Here is a 23,012-nt window from a genome sequence, read left to right on the forward strand (position 1 = left end):
ATTCAGACCGTATGCAGAAAATTTGGGGTTGATTTTAGATCATAAACTAAGATTTCATGAACATATAACCTACAAACTTAAAATTGCTTATTCATCATTGAAACTCATATATCCCCATAGACAATATTTGGATGTAGATGTCACGGAAACGCTATGTGATTCATTAGTTTTATCTCATTTCAACCACTGTGACGCTGTTAATAATTCATGTTTAGATAAGAACGACACGTGTCGCATAAAAAAAGTTCAAAACTCTCGTATCAGGTAAATATTTGGTATCAGAAGGAGGTCTAGAATTTTACATTAGCAGATTTGAAGTGGTTGAATATGTTCAATCGTAGACGTCTTCATGCAACATGCAAATTCTTTAAAATATTCAAATATAGGAATCCTCCCTACTTATATGGACATTTGTCTTATAGAACAGATATCCATAACCTGAATTTGCGTAAAAAGACAGTGCTAAACATTCCTGTACATAAAAAGGAAATATTCAAACGATCCGCTTCCTATAATATCTCCTCCACAATAAATTATTTCCATGAATGGGAAAAGAAAACAATTGTTTCAACATGTCAGGAACTATTTTCAAAAGTAGGTTTAAATAGCATCTGTTCAGCATTCAGAATAACTAGGTCCGCGGCGAGAATCTTGAAACATGTTTTAGCTATTCACATATCTATATCTTTATATTACTTTCTCTTTTCTTTCCTTTTTTTTTTCTTTTCTTTCATCTTTTCTTCTCTTCAAGCCTTCATTTATTTACTTTTATAATTTTTGGCATTGGTGGAAGAGCAGACGCGAATGCAAATTCGCGGTCTGAACCAAAAGCCATTTGCAACCAAATACAAAGTGTTTTTATTTTTCTCTCTCTTGTATTTTGTTTTTTGTTATTATCCTGTATTTTGATGGGCAATAAACTTATTATTATTATTATTATTTCAATATTTGAGCTGATCATTAGTTATACCTCAAAAACTGTGATGATCACGAGATAATTTCTACTTTCTTTTCGAAGCTACATCTGTCAAATTAGTTGTCATTTATTTAGTCTGTTTTGCCAAATCACCATGCGAATAACAAAATTGTTCATAGGCTGCGCTTCGCCCATTTTACAGTCGCCATAATCGTCTTATCAAGGGGACTATTCGCAATGTGGTGGATACATTTGAGTCCACCGACTCAGTAAACTATCGACCAACATTTGTACGTCAACGAAACACAAGATCTGCAGAAAGCATCGCAGCTCTCTGTGAGAGTGTGCAGGAGAATCTCAAGCAGTCGATTTTCTGTATGAGTGGTACGTGAACAAACGTTTCTGTATAACGGTATATTTTCGAAGGCTGAAATTTTGTATGTAGGTTCGCAGGGGTGCCAACCGCAGGGAAAAGTCGCGTCCATAAAACAAAATTATCTTCACATCACTGTTTCTGCATGCCCTGCATGCCGGTTGGTGATTTTATATTTAGTATCAGCATTGCACCCGTGCGGTGCCGAGGAGTGGTCGCTAGTTGCTTCATATATAGTTAGAAATACGTTGAAATGACTAGATTTCTAGCTTATCAATACGTACAATCCAGGTCTCGTAATCCCGTCGCTAAATGAATGAAAATATGATACCAAGGATATTTTAAAATTATTCAGGATGCTTTGAGAGTGAAAATTTCAAATTTTACCATTCACACCAAAATGCCATTTTGAAAAAAACTCAAAAAAACTAAAATGATTTCAAACATTTTTTTTACCACAAGTAGTGGAGAAAGAACAGAGTGTTGGAATTGCAATTTCAACATCATGTGTCTCTTTGGTTGATTTAATTGAATTCCATGCGAAATTGATTACAGTAGATACATTGTAATTATTTGTGAATACGTACGATATTGTCCCAATTGTCTCAATATTGAAAGGTGGTAGTAGAAAAGTTATTTTTGGAGTTGACTCCAAAAGTGTTGATGGATAGTGTAACTCATACTCATTAATGGTTCATTGTTGATTAGAAATTCTAGCTTTTCAATAAATGGTAAATCTTCTGGAACTACGTATGAGTCAAACATATTATGAACAACCAACTGAAATATACTGAGCTATGAGCCATCACAGGAGCCATGAGAACAACACCAACCGCGGCAATGGAATTAATCACGGGTCTGACCCCTCATGATCTGTACGTTAAGGAGGTTGCGTTGATGGCCATGGTACGATTGTGCACGGCTGGTGTAAACCTCGAAGTAGGAATGGGTCAATTGAAGCCGGGCGTGTGGCGGGAAGCGCTTACTACGCAACCTCTGCTGCAGGCAACAAGCGATGCAATTGAACCCAGGTTTGTGTTTAATAAACCTCACAAAATACAAATAAAGCAGAACATAGAGTCAGATGATACAAATGCAATACGGATTTACACAGACGGCTCAAAAATCAAAGAAGGCTCAGGGTGTGGAGTGTATTCCAGATCACTAAGCCTAAGAATTAGGTGGGGAATGGGAAGAAATACCAGCGTGGTCCAAACAGAACTGGCTGATATATCAATCGCCACAAAATAATTAACCAAGGAAGGAATTTCTGGTAAAAACATAGCAATTTGCACTGAACAGACAACGTATAACCTCAGGGCTAGTACTAGAGTGTCACCAAGATTTAGCCAAAGCCTCGGTAGATAATAACATTATCCTGAGGTGGGTTAAAGGGCACGACAGGAGTAAAAGTAATCGCATTGCCGACTTTTTAGCCAAGGAAGCGGCTGGACTAAGAATTTCAGGACCCAGTGGCATCTACGGCCTGATGACTTCGACAATTGCGGAACTAGTCAAGTGTTACACCCATGCTCAATCATTAAAGAGATGAGACGAAACCAAAGGATGTAATCTTACCAGGATCACATTGAGTGACTTGGGTCACTGTCAACTAAGGAAACACCTCCATAATATGGGGCTGGTGGACACACCTCTATGCAGAAAGTGTGAACAGGAAAATGAGACTGTCAGGCATGTCCTGTGCGAGTGCCTGGAGTTATCGTCAATAAGAGAGTGTGTTCGGCGAGTGTTGGCCTACACCTGCCGATATGAAGGAGATGTCTCCCAGTGACCTGTCCACCTTCCTGGAAAGGACAGGATGGACGATGACCTAGGAGGACAACTCCTCGGGAGGATGTACAATGGGTCTAAGTACTGTGGGCTTACACTCACCCTCCCTACTCTACAGATACTGATACTGAAAAAAATCGGTAAAAAAATGTTTTTTTGACTGAATCTTTTCCATTTGCATAGATATTGGAAATATATTCATCCATATCCATTCATTCATTCACATATTCAAATAATGTATTTATTCACTATTTTGAATTGCATCTCTGTTATGAACATTCTTGGATTCTTCAAAACATTCTAGACATATCACATGTACAATGATCATGAGTAGGATTCTAAACGACTTTGTTTCTCGAAAAATAAGAAGTTATTGATGGTGCTCAATTACTGTAGATCAGTATATTTGAATTATGCAGTAGTATTTCCTTTCGTAGATATTTCATATTGGTTATTTTCAATTTTATTGACACTTGGTCACCCTGTTCAAGAGATTTGACATGTTCAGCATATTGGGTTTGAAACATAAAAACATTTATTGCAAATTATCAGAACTTCATTCGTGTAGTTAAAGCACTGATTTGGACGTTTATAAAATTTCGCAATCGATAAAATTGAAAATGTCTTACCAATATTTGTTAAGAGATATGTCGAATTATCCATGAAATCACTAACATTGTGGGTTCTTTTCTTCAAAATTGGTGACATGACGGACTCTCCTACAATAATTGAAAATTGTATGATTATATAGACTGAAAATGAAGGGATGTACCATGGTCTTCTAACCTGAGTTGTTGGAATTTTTGGATGGATGTGCAACATATTCCTTGCCTGAAAATAATGAAAAAAATTAAGACATTCGTTGAATGAATGGAACATTTATTAGAACCTGAATTCAAAACATTATTGTGGTATGTTGAACATACCACAATAATTTTTACAACATAGGTGTCTAGAGAAAGCACAGTTGGACTGAGATCTTTTCTTAACATTCCTGTATATGGAATTCTCAACCATCTACATAGGCGAGGATAGGTTGAATTCAAAGTGAATTCAATTGTCACCAAATATATCCAGCTAATCGAAGAAACCGGTTATTTCATTTGGTAAATGATCTTTCAGGTCTGTTGAAAAAAGTTGGATAGGCAAGCACAGAGTGAGTGCTCTGCTATCAATGCCTGAATTTTCTTGTAAAATATAATCTACTTTAAATTTGATAGATCACGGTCCATTTATAATTAAAGATATACCTAAGTCTCCTATGAGCATTTTGAAGAAAATTCTTAAAAGTTGCCTGTAACAGCGCTGAATTCATTATCGTATACTATCTCCATAAATATCCTTTACAGTTGTCATAATGATATACTGACGCACATTAGATTCAGCCATTCAGGACTTTCTCGGTTATAGTTCATTATTGTTTGAACATGAGTGTTTGCCTACTTGTTCGAGGAAAGTTTTTCTCTCCTAATCCAAATACTAAATCAGGAATCATACGTTGAAAGGTAAGACGTCGTTAGTCCTTAGTTCGCACAAGTTTCTCAACTTCTGAGAGTTGTCGTTCGTATGGGGGCGACAGCTGATTAACGGAAAAACAGATTTGAAACAGACAGATACCTGCTGAGTTACTTTCAGGCTGCATCACCTAGCCTTCTAGATCTATGTACATACAGGGAAATCTGACAACCCATTACAATTACCTATCATTTTGAACCCAGTTGATAATGATAGGTAATTGAATTTCAAGAGGGTTCATATCGGTCAAGCTAACATTTTGTTTTGATACTACATTATTAGTTTTGATAGATATATACATTTCCGCAATGTATTGGAGATATGTCATTGTCGATCATTATTACATGAAGTGTAGATGTATGCACTTTCTGCCCCGGAAAGTAGTGTTCCACTAGAGCCACCTGACGTCACAGGCAATTATACCACCAACCCCAACTTCACGATAAGCAGACGTGTGCACCACTGCCACACTACCGTTGCATTGACATTAGCCAGCAGAACTTTCAGAATTGCACTTTTCTCCCCATACTCAGAGGCGGGCGTGATGGATTCATTTGCTGCTGCTGTGACCTCTCTCTACAACTCACTAATAGGAGTGACCCCTCGTTAGTTGGTATAACTACGTATTAAGCAGACGTGTGTGTATACTGAACAAATTTTCACAGAGTACACATGAAGGACAATGTCGTACCCTGCCTCCACCGTGTATGTTGAAAAAATTGTTTTGAATATGTGTTTTAGTTAACCAGCTGTCACATCCTCACGAACGACAACCCTCCTAATATCGAGGTCGAAATCTACGTTCAAGGTTATATCGCATGCACAAAGATCAAGGATGCCCTTCAAGCTCGAATCAGAAGGTCAACCCCTTGTTCAACGTCTTATTGACTCAGACATAGCTCGAGGTCGTGTGACACCAGTCACAGACAAAAATGGTGTGGCGAGGATGTTTCTATGACGTGATTCATATCTATGCACCAGAAACATTTTCAAGGTCATACTGATGACATCATTTGTCAATAAAATGCCAATAATTACTTCATATTGGTGGGGGAGGCCAAGAACCGTCGTTATTTTTCTACTTTAAAAAAAAACTAGCACAAGACTTGATTCTTGGGGAACTCCACATTTTTTCGATACAAATTGCTTTCATTCTGACAGATAATTTTGAAACCAAGTGGGTACAACGGTGTACACAAGATACTTCGTAGGTTTTTATTTCTGTTCGTTGAAATCTAAATCGAGTCGAATCATAGATCATTAATTTTAAACAATATTACCGAAAAATAACCATGAAATTGTAATAATCTCAACTAGGTAAAAGACCCACCACAAACAAAAACTATATCAAACTTCCTTTAATTAAAGGTATCAACGACGAAATGGAAAAATATCATGAAGAATTCGATCAGCCATTCGATCAGCATGAGCCGTCCAGTGCCTCAGTAATGGGGCTGCAATGCACCCATGAATGGATTATCGCAACCCTATATCCCTTTACCCGCTAGTGGAGCCGCTGCCCCTAGTGGAGCCGCTCCAACTGGCGTTGGCCCCCTGGCCAACGCCAGTTGGAGATGAGGCTCGCCAGCCTCCAGCCGCGAGCGGGCACTCACCTCCCCCCTAGAACTCATGTTAGGAAAGTTCCCTTTCCAACGTTTGATGAGTAACCGTCGAGGACTCTGTCGAGCGTCCTCTACCACACATCTTATGTCGCTGACGTCGCGCCTATTACCCGTATAGGTGCGGGATAGGGCGGTTCGCTAACAACTTTTGGGTGTACGTCGTGTGGTCTGCACCGCATACCCTTACGTTACCCCGAAGGGCACTCATGTTAGGAAAGCTACCTTTCCAGCGTTGGATGAGTATTCGCCGAGGGCTCTTGCGAGACACCTCTCCCACACATCTAGCTTGAAACCGACAAACGCCTGTTGCCCGTAGATGCGGGATTGGGTGGTTGACCGGTAACTTTATTGGGTGAGTGCCGTGTGGACTGCACCGGGGACCTGTCAAACACCCATAAGAGAGAGACAGTGGTTCCCCCGCCACTCACCCCGTTAGAAATATTTTTGTTTCTTGGGATACTACACGCCATACAATGTTTCAATATTACCCAAATCACCATGAATCACACTTTTTTGAAGAATCTGTGTTTGAACTCAAATTGAAAGGAATATATTTTTGGAAGATGTCATATTTTGGGAAAGGTTTTGGCTTTATATTACTCCATCTATAAAAAAAATTTGAGAATCTTTCGAAGAGAGAAAAAAAGAAAATAATTCCAAAATAAACTTCTCAGGAAGAAGTGTAGATCATACAAGGAAATGTTGAATTGTACAATTTTTTCATTGCATATAGGTTGATACCCCAAACTTTGAATGACCAATAGAAAAGGATGAATTTCTGAAAATCTTACGAATTGTATTCACATTGAAATGAAACTTGCCCAAAGAACTAATTGAAAAAGTAGGTAAATCATTTTTCTGTGGAACCTCATCAATGGAAATTTTCATTCAGAACTCGCTAGGACACAAAACGCAAAAAGTTAATTCGTGAAATGTGAAAATGTTTGATCATTACCGTTTGATTTTGATGGGACTTGAACCGCGATGAGGTTGTCAATGAGGGTAGTGGTAGTATAGTTCTTTTTATCTTTATCTGCTTTGAATGGATTATTCAATTTCTTATATCTCGGATAGAAGCCGAATTCTTGTCTATTGCATGTCCACTGTGTAGCTTCTGAAAATGGTTCCACTTCCTCTTCCATGACTTCAGAAAATGCAGGATATGGTGGAGGTTTCTTGTCACAACTTACAGGAGTATATGGTTTCTCGCATGTCTTCACAGATTTTTCACTGACGCATGGTAGTTTCGAATTCAGTTCACAAGTTTCACCAATTTTATGGCAAACCGATTTTTTCTTTACTGTATCTTTACTTTTTTTAGGCAACGGAACTCTTCGGTTGGTTGACTTGTTCCGAACCGTTCCCAAAGCTTGTGCATCAGTACTCAAGTTTCTTACGTTCGGCAAAGATAACGTACTTTGGTTATCATTTTGGCTTGGAGCTGCATTCATGACTTTCTTCACGTCTAGGTTTCTTCCCTGTTCTGCATTGCATATACTTTTGTTGTATTTTTCCTGTTCTGAACTGATGAGTTTTTTTAATAAAAATACCGTTGGTGTTGACTCCAGCAACGGATTTTTGCTAACATGATTTTTTGGACTTTCATATATTATTTCTGGTTGTTTCTTTATCACCCAGCCATTTTTTTCTTTCCAAACATCGGACACTCTATTGAACTCCTCAAAATCAACACCAAGATTGTTTTTTTCATATTGTGGCTCTTTCGACAACACGGAATGACTTTCTGTTTGATCTCTAATTTGCCTAATTTTTTTCATTTCATCAAACAATTCAACTCTGGAATCTGTATTGAATTTCCTTTCTGCATTAACACTAACACCTCTTTTTTTCTTGGTCTTGTCGCCACTTTTGCATTTAGGCTTTTCTGGGGTCCAATACTCCCAGCATCCCATGTCAGCCCTTGGAATGTCTATACACGGGTCGACTGTGACGCAATCTTCCGGTTCTTCTTCGCATTTCAATCTCTTCAGTGGACCAACATCAACCATTGGTCTATCAATACACGGGCAGTCACCAGCTCTCAGAATGGGAAGGGGTTTCTTTTTGTCTTTCATTTGATCATCAGCACGTGGGCAGTCTACTTCGCAAGTACACGGTTTTGGACATACTTTCGGAGGTTCTGGTACTTTAAGATTCAATCTTTTGAGAACAGGAGCTTCTTTCATCGGTGGTTCCTCAATACAAGGACAAACTTTTGCTTCTAATTTGGGCAATTCCTTCAGTTTCTCACAATAATCATCATCCGCTCTGATGCATGGCTCCGGTGGTGGGCATTTTCTTCTAGGCTTACACTTCTCTTCTGGTACACACACTTTTTGAAGCCTTTTCAAAGGCACATCAATCAACGGTGCCGATTCTACACACGGACATTCACCAGCGATTAACTGAGGCAATTTTTTTATTTTTTGTGGCACCGTGTCATCGGCTCGTGGTGAACAAGAATATTCGGGTTCACAAGGACGGATTTTAGGTTCGTCTTCGAAAACCATCTCTAATCTTTTCATTTTTGGAACTTTATCGGGAATGAAGGGTTCTCTGCAAACACAATCTGAGGGTTTCAAAACGGGTAAGGTTTTCTCTTCTATTTTCAAACAGTCATCTGCCCTGATACAAGGTTCCAGTTTGACACACTCCTCCTTTGGGTAGCACTTTTCTTCAGGAATGCAAACTTTTTGAAGTCTTTTCAAAGGAACGTCAATCATTTGAGGTGGTTCAATACAGGCACAATCGCCTGGTATATACAGGGGAAGTTTCTTAGATTTCTCAATGATATTATCATCGGCTCTGGGTGGACACGGGCAAATAGGCTCACAAGGACATATTCTTGGTGGATCTTTGAACTTAAATTTGAGCCTACGAATTTTTGGATTTTTATCTGGTATTGGTTGTTCTATACAGGGACATGGACTAACTTTCAATTTGGGTAACGTCTTTTCGCACACCTCCAAGCTATCATCAGCCCTAATGCACGGTTCTGGCTTAGGACATTCAACAATAGGGTTACACTTTTCTTCCGGAATGCAAACTTTTTGTAATCTTTTCAGAGGTACATCGACCATTGGTGGAGGTTCTACACAAACACACTCGCCAGCTTTCAAGGGTAACAATTTCTTTGGTTTCTCCACTAAGCTATCATCAGCTCTTGAAGGACAAGGGCAAGTCTCACATGGACACTCTCTAGGAGGATCTTGAAATTTCATCTGTAATCTTTTCAATCTAGGATTTATATCCGGCACATCTGGTTCTATACACGGACAAGGTGACGGGGCAATTTTTGGTAAACGCTTGGGTTCAATTTTGAGACAATCGTCTGCTCTCACACAAGGTTCTTCTTTTGGACAAGGTTTGGGTTTGGGAGTACAAGGTGAGGGTTTGAGCCTAATTTTAGATGGAAGAAAACATTTGTCAGGTGGTTTTTCTTTCTCGCAACTCTCGGGTTCCAGGGGTCGCGATTTTCTTGAGTATTTCTTCGATTGAATATTATATTTCTCCTGAGGAGTTAATTTGACTGGCTTCATTTTGGAAACTGCTGCTCCCGGATATTTAGTTGAATTCAAGGTCACTAGTGGCTCTGTACTCAAGGTTCTTTTTTGTGAAACAGCGGGGGTTTTCTGTAAGAAACTGGGTCGTCTTACGAAGTTATCGTCAGTTTGTTTACCGATCTGTTGTAATTTTTCTGTACTGGAAGTGAGTCTATCTATGTATATCGGATCTGATGCACTTTCTATTATGTTAGGCTGAGTTGTACTTTTGACTGATTTTATATCATTTTCGTTAACACTAGACTTCAATCTGTCAGCATACGAAGGCCAAGGTGTCTCCAAAGGCTTCTTGATGACTGAAACTGATTTTTCATCAGGTTCACTTGCATGTGATTGGGTAGAATCATTTTCGGTCCATGGTAACTTGAATGGCTCTTTTGGGTTCATCTCAGAATCATTCTTGAACGGAAAGTCCAATTTATTGAGTTCTCTACTTTTAATGTTAGTCAAATCTCCTTCAGATTGCTTTTGTTCTATATTTCCGATATTTGGCGTATAGAATCTTGGCGGTCTGATAACATCATATTTTGATACAGATATGGGTGGTAAACTCTTAATCATCTCGACATGATCTTCAAGTCTGAAAAGGGCGGCCTTGCTACTGGTAGAATATTCTCTATGTTGAATGTCTTCAGATCTCTTGTGTTTTTTATCGGCACTGACTTGTTCCGGTTCTTCATAACCTGGAGGAAAACGAAAGAACGTAGATGATTTACTTTTCATGAGTGTGGGATTATGATCATTCTCTGTTGAACCGAAGGGTTTCAGATTATTGGGCTGTAAATGTTCTACAGGATTAGGTCTTCTTTCCTGTTTTTCCATCAATTCAAAAACATTGAATGTCAATTCGCTCTGACTGCGGCGAGGCTTGGCAGCTTCTAATTCGTATTGCTCAGATACCTCGTAAGTATCAAAAAATTTCTCATCTATTTCATTTTCACTCAAAAGAAATTCTTTGGAATGATTCATCGGTTTTTGGGTTCTTCCTTTGGGCTTTTCACTTTCTACTTGACCCGTCTGTTTTGTAGAGGGTTTTCTCATCTTCTGAGACAACTCTCTTCTATGTATTACTTGTTCACCTAGAATTGAAAAATAGAGAAATTATATTCTGTTCAATAGGTTATTCGAAAATGCAGAAATGATAGATTTCTGCTGGTAATCATTTTATGGCATGTCAGAAGCTCTCTACGTTATCATGAGGTCATATGTCTTAGAAATTCAATATTTCGTCATTACCTTTTTCTGATAATATTATTTATAGTGATCGATATTCGACGGCTGGGGGAGTAGTGTTAATGTTTTTTTTATGGAGGGGGCGCCACTTGATTCTGATTTTACTAAAATCAAGAAATAAAAATATGCCTTAGTTACAAATTTATATAATCGATATGTATAATCGATATGTAAAAACGGAGATATACTCGACTAAAAGTTTTGATAATTATCCTCATTCTAAAAAACATATTTTATTTCTGCACGCATTAAGTGGCTGTGACACAAATTCTGCGCTTTTCAAAAAGGGAAAAAAATCATTTTCAAAAGTTTTTGAGAAACTGACAAATTTGGATGAACTAGCTGCAGCATTTGAGGAAGAAAATTGTTCGGCCCAGAGATTATTAGAGAGTGTAACTCAAACCTTATTGGCAGTCTATAATGCTCCGAAATCTGTGAAAAGTCTCGATCATCTTCGTTATATGCATTACGTCAAGTCTACAAAACTTAATAAACCTGTGCAGCTCTCAAATATTCCACCACCAAGTGCAGCTGCTCATCAACATTTCAACCGTGTATATTATCAAGTTCAAACATAGTTAGGACATGATTTGGAACCCCAGGTATAGGGTTGGGCAATGCGAAACGATTTTCTGGACAATTTTACCACCTGCTCCAGAAGATTTGCTAAATACAATTTTCTGCAACTGCAAGAGTGGTTGTGGTTCGCGATGCGGATGCAGGAAAGCGGGCTTGCAATGCTCTTTAGCTTGTGGCCAATGTAATGGGCAAGCTTGTCTCAATGCTCTACCATATCAGAGCGATATTAACGAAGATGGAACCTTTGACCCCGAAATCATGGAAGAACTTGAGACAAATGTCGTTGAAGACGATAATGAAGACCAGTTTGAAATTTACCAGCATCCAGAAGACGACGATGAAGAGAAAGAAGATGATTAAAATTATAAATTGTAGTTTTTGTACCCTTTATTCCATTTCTTTACTTTCAATAAAAATAAATGTATTCAATGATATTTTTTAATGAAAAAATCACAATTTATTTGTTTTTTTTTCATCATGTAAGAAGTTATAAATATTAGTTAGGTTGAAATTCAAATATAATTCCTATATTTTCATTAACAATTCTGCAATTACATGGGCAGGTAAGTGTTAAATAAATTAATACTGAATAAAAAGTGGATAAGTTAGGAAAAAAATGATAAAATATAATATAATAGTTGATAAAAATTGACAAATATTTATAATCATTGATTTATCGATAGTTCATCAACTATATATGGCGCGTTTTCGACCGGAGGCACCGGTTGACCTGAAGTGATGCTGTGACCGCGTGCTCTCCGCCCTCTATCTCGAAAACGGTTCACCGTATAAACAAATTTTTTGAACGAAATTTGTAGAGAATTTTGTATTCTACAATATTGATAATAAATACAAATAGCAAAAAACCCATTGGAAATGAGATATTTCCAAAAAAGCGCCAAAAACCGATTTTTGTGACCTTTGACCTTGAAATTTAATAGTTGCTTACACCCTACCATATTTAGGTTTTGAGACAACTTTCAGGGTGTCAATATACAAGTATTTACAGACTTACAGCTGGGTATCTCGAATTCCGAGGTGAACTTACTATAACGACTGGACTAATTTTAGAAACGTCTAAAAGCGTTCAAAATATGTCAAAGAGCGTCTTGGAATTCGAAAAGTGAATGGAAAACGCCAAAAAGAGTATGGGAAAAATTGAAAGCGAATGGAAAACGTCGAAATAATTTTAGAAGCCTCTAGAAGTGATCTGTGGAAAGTTGCAATCCGTTCAGTAACTGTCCCAAAAGGGTTGAGGAAATGTCAAGCTCTATAGAACATTTTCAAAGGAATATTCTATCCGTTTGGAAATATTCTTATAGGGCGAAACTACCGTAACTTTAGTAACAAATAAATGTGATCTCCTACCACGCAGTAACGGCTACATACACAAATTTATTCAATCATTACCTTATTTGAATAAAATACCACGACTGAGATATATCTCTAGTTTCCTTCATTTATAATTCTAAGATCAAGAAGTTCCTTTGTGTGGGTACTTGAAAATTACGATATTTTTGGAAAAGTCTGTCAGCCGAAATATAGATCTATACGGAGGTATAAAAAGTACTGATTGAATGTTCACAAAGTTTGATATTGAAACTAGTGACAAAGGGATCATAACCAATATCAACTTTTCTTAGTTTTTTTTTTCTGTGTCGAAACAAATTGCCTCCGAAACATTTTACTTCGTTTATTCAATGAATTTTGTCGTAGCTATAGAGTAATACTGGAAGTCGATAAAGGTACACAGCCTATTTGAATTTGATTTATATGACATTCTCACTCATCCACAGTCACTGTTTCATGATCAATTTTGTGAGTTAGGTATCTAACATTAACTACTGATTGGTTTAAATCACGTGGCGTTCTTTTTTCTCACACTCACCCCCACTCTCTGATCGATGGTTGAAAATAGGTAGTTAAAGCCACGTTGGTAACACAGTTCAAATGTAGATTGCATCAGTCGCGTCAATCATATTGGAAACATACATCACTAGTTGTTGCCCACAGCTACATCCGCGTAGAATTTGGTTTGTCGCATTAATTTAAGTGACATACCATTTAAATAAATATTAACAATATTTTCATCTACCCAAAACTTCAGGTTTCCAACTTCAAAACTGACAAAATTCAATACAATCTTTGAATCCCTATTTTTCCCCCTTTGGGGGTTTCCTCTCTTTATGCTTATTTACGCTATACAAATGATCTACCTGCATATTTCTAGATTCTAGGTTATGTAGCTTCGGCTGTACGTTGATATAAGGGTGTCGGTCAACCGATAGGTACCCATTCATACAATATTGAGAAGCATCAGTAGAAAAAACAGAAAGGATTAGAATGACATACATTGGTTATCCTACTAATCCTACTCCTACTAATATTATAAATGCGTAAAGTTTGTAAGGATGGATGAATGTAATATATTACTTTATCACGCCTGAACAGCTCAACGGATTCAAGAGTAAGTTGGTCTATAGATAGATAACTAGGAATAACACAAAGGGAAAGTTCTCACGGTAACGTGGGTTGAACAGCTATCAAATATTGTATAAGTGGGTACTGAGACTCTTATATCGACGTACATGCATAATGCCTTTTAATTCATAACATAATGTCCAACCAAACTGAAACAACAATTCTCTCTTCTACCCGTAGTAGAAGTAGAAAAAATTATTGAATCAACATAATAGCCTCTTCCCCTACATCCAATGGGCCCAACACATGTACCCCAATAAACAGAACATGAACATTTCTTCGGAGCTCTTCACAATTCAACAGATCGATGTCCGCTCTGACTGGAAAGACCACGTGACCCCCCTCAGAAACGACATTTCCTTTCTGTCTCTGTGAGCTGGCAGCTTACCATCCATGCTTCTCATCCCTCACCACACTGTCCGCCTATTCATTCGCGAATCGTATCCATTCATTCTTTTTTCCATTCATGTCCCTCAGCATCATTTCACCATCCGTCCTGTCCTTTCCACCCTTTCCTTCCACTCTCGCCGTCCAATCCTATCTCGGTGCAAGCATCTATCAATCACGTGCTCTGCCGTTTCAGGCTACCCATAGTCACAAAGGCAGGGAACCTCCGGACCCAGGTTGAATCGTGCCAGGTATCCCGGAAAGCTCCCATGCCCCGTGAACAGCTGAACAGCCTTTCGCGACTGATCCAATGATTCATATCCGACAGTTTCACAAAATCTGTAGAACAGTCACCTAGTCGTGCCCCTCTCCCATTCCCTCCTGCCATTCTCTCCTGATACTCTCTTTTATCAGTTTCTTCTCCTCCATTTTGTTGTGTAGCTTCCTCACATTCCATGTGACCTTCCCGTTATTCCTACCCTTAGTGGCCTCTTCATGTGCCTTCATGTTTTCTGTGTTACTCCCATGTAATCTGGGTAAGTACTTTCCTCATGCTCCACTCGTCAATCATCCGCTGAATCATTGTTACAGCTACAGCAGAGTCACTGACTACTTTCAGGCTCTCATCCATACTCCACATGCTCATCATTCGGTCTATCACAATCAGATCTGCTTCGTCCACGCTGCTTTGACCGGTGATGCTTTCATTCCCTGTTGTTGATTTATCCTCTCACCTTTTATACGCCCAGCCTATTCCCATTCTTTCATCCTCCAACCCCGCTTCGGCATTCCCGTACACTCCAATCATTCTTCCGTCCTCTAAATCCTCCAGCAACTTTCCTTACAGCCGTACAGACGAAGCTACCTACCCTAGAATCTTGAAACTACACTAACTAACACAACCGTCACCGACGTCTGCCCTCAAGCGTCTGCCTGCTTTCGGTTCGCCTTCTTGGCGATGGTGCTTTATTGCCTAGACCGCCCCTCCATAACCCGTCGTCGTCGTCTTACAGTAGGCGCGACTCGCAATGGCTTACTGCGTTGCGTCAAGTTAACCTTATCGTGATAACTTTTGAACGATTAGTCCAAATTATTTAGAGTGAAAGATAAAGGTTATCAATATTAAATACATTAAACGACAATTGTATCATTTTTCATAAGAATTTGACAGATATTTCAAAATGTACATTGTAGGAAAAGTATTCAATTCAACTGTATTCATGGGTCAGTATTGTGCATATAGTGGCTACCACATAAGATGTAGATATATGCTATCACGGACTTTTATTTAGAATCATTCAAGATAAGCAATCTTATGATACATTATCTTCATGTAAATTCAACGGTATAGGCAGCGCACGCTGCTGAATTGTAGCCTGATGTATTGAGCTGTATTAATGTAAAGTATCACCTAAATCCGTTAAGTCGTTCATATTATTAGTATAGATCTCATGTTGTATAAGATACCAATAACAGGCTATAATGATGTAGCGTACTCACATTTTGTATCCTGAGGATTAGTTCCACAATAGAGCCCTCGGCGAGAACCTGATGAATTTTCTGTTTTCGGCCGAGCAGAAGGATATGAATAGGATCTCTTGTATAAGTGCTTTGGGAAACAGTTTCTTCCTCTATCTTCTCGATATTCGGGTTTTACTGGAGATAGGGATCTTAACATACGAACATGACATGGTGATGATACAGGAGCGTCCTTAGAAATGAAAATATCGTTATTTCATAGAATTGTGAATGAAAAAATCTGTTGAGTAAAGAAGAAATTGAACACCCTTTCTGTATAATCAATACTTGTACTGATGGAATTCATAATCTCAATTTTGTAATTATTGAAAAATGTGGAACCTAATTTCATGATCGTTTTTTGTTGGACCAATCACAGTTCACCAAATGTAGGATTCATCACTTTCGAGACCAACGACAGATGAACAAATTAATTATTTAACAATTGCGTTTGAATTGGTGTTTTGATAATTTACCTACCGCAAAATTTTTCTTGAACATTATACTCAATCTTTCATCTGAAAGTTCGTTCGAAAAACTACATTTTCTTTAAGAAAAATGGGATTAGAAACATTAACTCAAAAATGAAAACGAGTATACCCCCACCAGAAATTTGTGATGTCGCGAAAGTTATGATATTTTCCAGAAATTCGTGGTTAGAGTAGTTAGAAACTCAAATAAGCCTAACGGTGTTGGATTATAGCCTGCACTGACGCCTGTCGGATATAATCCAACGCCGTTCGCGGTATTAGCCAGTGAAGTAGTTGTTTTCTGATAGGCGTCAGTCCATTCAACCTACTGTGTAGGTATATCCAAGACGGGATTGAATATTTAAATTTGATTTCTTTAGATTTGTTTACTGCCCGTCTTCAAGCATAGACTAATAAGAAAGTTTTTCTTCCTTATTCAGAGGAATCGGGCAAATTTGGGATATGCAGTTGGTAAGTACCTCGTCCACTAGATTAGATAAAAACAATGTACAGAAGTTACAGAAACTGCAAAATCGAGGTTTGAAAATCATCTTAAAATGTAATAGATACCTACACTCCCATTCAATGCATGCTGAGTGCCCTCAAATGGTATGATGTGGCAGATAGAATGTATTCCTCGAGTATGATATTCATTTATAAAATAACCAGAAATTTATTTCCAAAATATTTTGATTCCTTCATTACGTACAATAATCAAATTCATGACTACAACACAAGAACCACCAATGAATTCCACATTCCCAGGACAAGAACAAAGCAATCTATGAAATCGTTGTTTTTCAGAGAATTGAATGATTTCAACCAATTAACATACCACATTGAAGATTCTGTTACTTTATATTCACTCAAGGCTCAGTTGAAAAAATATATTACATCACGTACTCTATGAATTTTCTGAATTTTTTTTAATTTTTATGTTTCACATCATCGCATTATTCCATTGGTTCGAGCTTTTATGTGTTCTGTATACATTGTGTTACATCCTGTTACATTGTGGTATGTTAAATATTTCATTACCTACCCACTCGAATAATTGCTTTTATACCCTGGTATAATTGTAATATGGAACTAATTATTCTGAATACTACTGATTTGTTCTGTGTTATGGGACAATATTCTCAGGAACACATTTCTATTTTAAGGTTTTTAGCTTCTTGTATTTATATATTATTTGAACGTATTTTATTGTTAGAAGAATTTTTATACCATTTTAATATTTTTATATACCATTTTTACCTTTTTGGACTTGTATTTATATTAGGATTTTTATTTTCAGATAAATAAATGAAAAAAAAACTAGATGAAGTGACATTTTTGATGTTCGCTCCAAGTTAAGACGAGGAATGAAATACTCTGAAAGAATTTCGATTTTCAATTATGGAATATCATTGACTGTAGGTCGATGATGGTTACTATCTTGCACTGACGAGTAGCTAAGGAGCCGGAAACCGGTTTGCAAGGGTGCCCGTTCCAAAATTGAGTGTCGACCCTTTCAGTTGTATTGCCAGTTGCATATGCAGGACATTTTCTGTGAAGATTCCTGCACTGACGCCTGTCGGATATGATCCAACGCCGTTCGTGGTATTAGCCAATGGAGTAGTTGTTTTCTGTGTAGGTATATCCAAGACGGGCTTGAACATTTAAAGTTCATTTCTTTAAATTAGTAATGACTATTTTTATCACTCGAATAATACACTAATACCGCATATGAGAATGCGAAATCGAATGAAAATGATTTTTCAACTACTTTATTTCACTCAAGGCAGTGGTTAGTAAATATTCTGAGAAAACTGTGAAATTCAAGTATATTATGAGGGTGATGGACAAATTAATTTTTTGCGTTACTGATGATTTCATCTCCCTCGCCCCCTGAAATATCAAAAGAAATGGTAATATATTTTAGATATGTAGAAAATTGGAAACATATGTGAGACTGGACACAACGAAGTTACTCCCAGACCAGACAGAAGCTCCTTACAAATTGAATTAGTTACCTATCGAAACAAATTGCTACGAAAATGATGTCTGTGAAATACCAGAAGTATATTCAGTAAAAAGGATGATATGCAATGGTATCCATTCAGGAAAAAATCGTGTTTCATAACGAATTCCCTCGCTTTTAAAATGAAGCCTTCAAAGAGCAACACTTGGAGCCGAAAAAATTCCCATTGAATAATGGTAGTATGGCTTTCATTTCTGATGAAAGCTGATATTTGGACAGGAAGTTTGGTAATGAAGCGAATCAGCGGAGCAAAAACTGCGAATTTTCTTGGATTTTTACAATTCCAAGGACGGAGGCAGATTATAGCCACCAAAACGTTGAGATGAATGTCTGTGTGTAACTTTCAAGCTTGTTTTGTTGATAAAAATTTCTCTAGATCTTTTTGACACCACTGCGGAACTCTCATTTCCCACAAAAAATACTTTCAGACGAAAGCCATTTTAATTAAATTGATGAAAATATTTGTTATCAACTGAATGGAGCTCCATATTTTTCAACTGAAGTACGCAATTTATTTGGATGTAATAGAAAAATTATTAGCAGACGCAGTAAATCAAATGACCACTCGTTCTCCCAACTCTCCTCCTCACGATTATTTTCATAGGGTTACCTGATATCTCATACATCGTATGAAAGTCGAAATATCATCACAGCTCACTTGCAATGTCAGATTCGGCAAATGCCTGCAAAAAACTACTTTCATGACTAATACCTCTGTTTGAGGTCTTAACGAAATGAGCGGATCAATAGATTCTGTAAGGCTGCACTTGGGACAATGATGAATCCAAAACTGGCATTGATACTTATCTGGAAATGCCGTGAAGAACTAAGGAAACTGACAAGAATAGATTGACTATATAGGGCGTTCCAACGAAAATTTGACCCCCCCGTGTAAGTCAGAAACGGACGTGTAATCGAAAATTTCAAAGAACACGTCAATTTTTTTCTAGGGGGACTAATTCTGATATGGAAATCATACCCGAAGCTTCACCTCCCTGCGGTCAGCAGTAACCCCCTATTTTTCAAATGATAATATCAATAGCAACACAATCAACGCATAAGATGTTCAAAATGACTGACTTCCATCTAATTCCATACAATAATACAGTCTACCTTCGAAAGCGTTTCTTACATTATTGAAGATCCAGAAGTCCGGAGTCGGAAATCGGCATTCCTGAACAATTCTCTGTCGCAGGTCTACTAGATTTGTAGAATTTATTTATTCAGTAGTAAACGTATTTTGAAATGGACGACACTGTTAGTTTCTTCTGCACTGGTAGTTTTTGTTGAGCCTAGTTTTCATCCTTGTTCACTTTGTTTCAACATAGTTTATTATACTGAAGAAAGAATATAAATTGTTGCAACCTTTTATCGAAATAATGAATGTGCTAAAGCAGCTCCAAGAATGAATAACACGAATCATCCAGATCACAACGTGAGCCATCAATACGTAAAACAGTTAATGGATAAGTTTCGAACTTCAGGTTCGGTTCAAAACAGAAAACATGGAGTATCCCGTTCTGTCAGGAATGACGGAGTCGAAGTTGCAGTTTTAGGACATGTACAAATTGATATAATCGACAATCTTTTCAATAAGTAGCTAGAGCGTCTGGTGTATCAGCTACTAGTGTTTTTCCGATTTTGAAAGCCTACAAATTTCATTCTTCCAAAATAAGGCTAGTTCAGGAATTAAACGAAGATTATCCTGATCGCCGACTTTTTTTTGAGGTGTTCAGCGAGAAATTGACCAACAACCCAAACCTATTATAAAATACATGATTTTCAGACGAAATTTCTTTCATGTTGAATGGTGAAGTGAATAGACATAATTGTTGTTACTGAAGTGATGTGAATCCTAATTTGGTGATGGAAACACATTCACAAACTCCACAAAAATTTAATGTCTGGGCCGGCTTCTTGATAACCATATTGTTGGACCATTCTTCATTGAAGGTAAATTCAATGAAACACATACTTAAATCTGTTACAAGACTGTGTAGATCCTATGATCACACAAATTTAAGAAAATGATGACAATTCAGACAAGTTGTCCATAAATTCAGTAGATTTTCAGATTTTCATATTCGGGTGAGACAGTTTTTGGACGAACATTTTCCAATGCGTTGAATCGGCAGATGGGGTCCAGTGGAGTGGCCAGCTACATCACCTGATCTCACACTGATGGATTTCTTCATGTGGGGACACCTGAAGTCGAGAGTGTACTTGACTGAGCCTACAAATCTTGAAGACCTGCGACAAAGAATTGTTCGGAATGCCGATTGCTGACTCCGGACATCTTGAATAATGTACGGAACGCTTTCGAGAGAAGACTGTATTATTGTATGGAGCTAGGTGGAGGTCATTTCGAACAATTCATCCGTTGATTTTGTTTCCAGTGATATTATTTGTTGTTGATTTCCTCATTAAAATGAACGATAGCGAATTTTCTGTTTTTTCTTAAAACGTTCAACATTTAATTTCTTAATAAGGAATGGACTAATTTGAAAAAAAAGTACAGAGGCAATACAGGGACAGGAGACATTTCAAATGATGCATCATTTGACCTAAAATGCCTTTAAAAAGAATAGGGGGGGGGTAGTTGCTGACCGCAGGGGGGTGAAGTTTCGGGTGTGATTTCCATGTCAGAATTAATGCTCTTAGAAATAAAAATTGACGTGCTCTTTGAAATTTTCAAATACATGTTCATTTCTGACTTACAGGGAAGGCCCTGTAGAGAAGTTGAAAAATTTCTAAAAAATGAAGGGAAAAGTTAAACACATCATTAGAAAATCTCAAACATAGATCATGCGTAGACGTTTCTTTCAGATAAGAACCGGAGGAAATCACTTTTCTCATTTAGATTGAGCTCAAAACATTCGTAATGGAATTGAAATAGATATCATACACAGGAACGTTACACAACTCAAAATATGCTATTTAATATAATTATTATGAATGCAACAATTTTAGGGAGTTAGCCTGTGTCACGTAACAAAAGTACAGCCAATTGTAAAAAAAGTTACTCACAATTTGTTACATTTTCAGTAAATGAATTGTTCTACACGAGATAACACAAATTTTGATTATCTACCTACGACGGTAGTTTTTTCATATTTTTGGGGGTCGTCTGATTTGTCCATTCCTTCCAAGTCCCGATAAAGATTGCAGCACCAACGATTTATTTCCCCTATCTACTTCAAATATTTCATTTATACATTCTGGTTTCCGGTAATAATTTGTACATGTCTTTTGTTGGATGTTATCGATTTTCTTCTGGACATGCTACAAGTTGTCCATAATAAGTTTTCCTCCTGAGATCCAGTGCCTCACATTTTCAAAAAATATCACGTTCAATTTTTCGCCCATATTTCATTGTTAGCAGTTATTGTCTTCGTTATGCATCCCTATTTTGATCAGGTGTCATTTCAATCGACAGAGTCCTGTAATTGAGATTATTGGATCCCTGCTTTGTTGAAACAGTTCTTCCCAGTTCGTTGAGGCCTCAAACTGATGTTCCATTGCAAAATTTCATACACTTCAGCTCGAAAGACTGATGTGTAACGACCAAGCGGGTCTGAAATGTAAATTTCTCCCAGCACAGTAAATTTCAGCTCTTGTCTCATGTTCGATTTTCGAACCGTCTGTGAACCCAGTGTTTCTGTCAAGCATGTTCTTGGGAAACTATTGATTCCCCACTCTTCGCAGACGTGAAGATTCAAGAGCATCTCCAATGCAGCTGTTGGTATGATTATCACTGCCCCCCCCGCTTGGTTTGTTAATAGTGATCGTTTTTTTTCTTTTTGGTCACCAACGTTAAACAACCATTGTGTAGAGCCAGCGTCCAGCCAGTATATCTCAGCCTTCGAAGTTTTAGTCCTAAGCCCTCTGTCATGTCCTTCTTGGGTATTTTCGTTGGGCCTATGTTCAGCCTTTCTTTTTTTATCTATCCTGTTATAATAACTAATTATAATATAATGAGAGTGGGGACAAAACTCCCCATCGAGAACAACCAACCCCTTGCCACCCGAGCCACTACTGTTTTTCCCATCATGAACGTGAGAACAAATTTTGTTCCAAGCATACCGTCTATCTATCTGGAACTTGAGCCCAAAGTACTTCCTTGTTTTCATGAGCATATTCTCCTGTTTCTGTAACCTGGTATGAAGACGTTTCTAATTTTCTGTTCCTACACTCTCTCATTATTATGATAACTCACCTCCACTATAAGTTGTATTCGACTCCCCCATATGAACAGCTATTTTCGAGATAGAATGAGAACAGTGTATGTAGTAGTTTTTTTAAATTATTATTATCAGTTAGCAGAGTAGCAATGGTATTAATGAATCGATCTCGGCATTCTCAGCGTACATATACAGAACAATGATATAAGCGGTATATAACTTCGTCGCTAGTTAGGTGATATTTTGGTTATGATTCTATGATGATGTTAAAATTGACGATTTTAATTTAATGACCTCCGTTATTCTGAATATATTTCAATGCTAAGAGAATGAAAGTTTCATTACTGATTGAAACAATAT

At 37.6% G+C, this 23,012-nt stretch overlaps 1 protein-coding gene across 1 annotated transcript in view; it reads right to left on the minus strand.

Moving 5' to 3' along the window:
* LOC111504731 (uncharacterized) overlaps positions 1-23,012 on the minus strand; it is a 33,992-nt gene that overhangs the window by 10,685 nt on the left and 295 nt on the right. The window contains exons 2-5 of the mRNA XM_074178846.1: positions 15,961-16,171; positions 7,173-10,859; positions 3,867-3,911; positions 3,710-3,799 (exon numbers count right to left, since the gene is read on the minus strand). Coding sequence (XP_074034947.1) covers positions 3,710-3,799; positions 3,867-3,911; positions 7,173-10,859; positions 15,961-16,171 — 4,033 coding nt within the window. The remainder of the gene's footprint in view (positions 1-3,709; positions 3,800-3,866; positions 3,912-7,172; positions 10,860-15,960; positions 16,172-23,012) is intronic.

Source organism: Leptinotarsa decemlineata, unplaced genomic scaffold (genome assembly GCF_025532065.1).
Source record: "Leptinotarsa decemlineata unplaced genomic scaffold, Ldec_3_MD MMD2_tig00004307_RagTag_RagTag, whole genome shotgun sequence".
NCBI classification, from domain to species: Eukaryota; Metazoa; Arthropoda; class Insecta; order Coleoptera; family Chrysomelidae; genus Leptinotarsa; species Leptinotarsa decemlineata.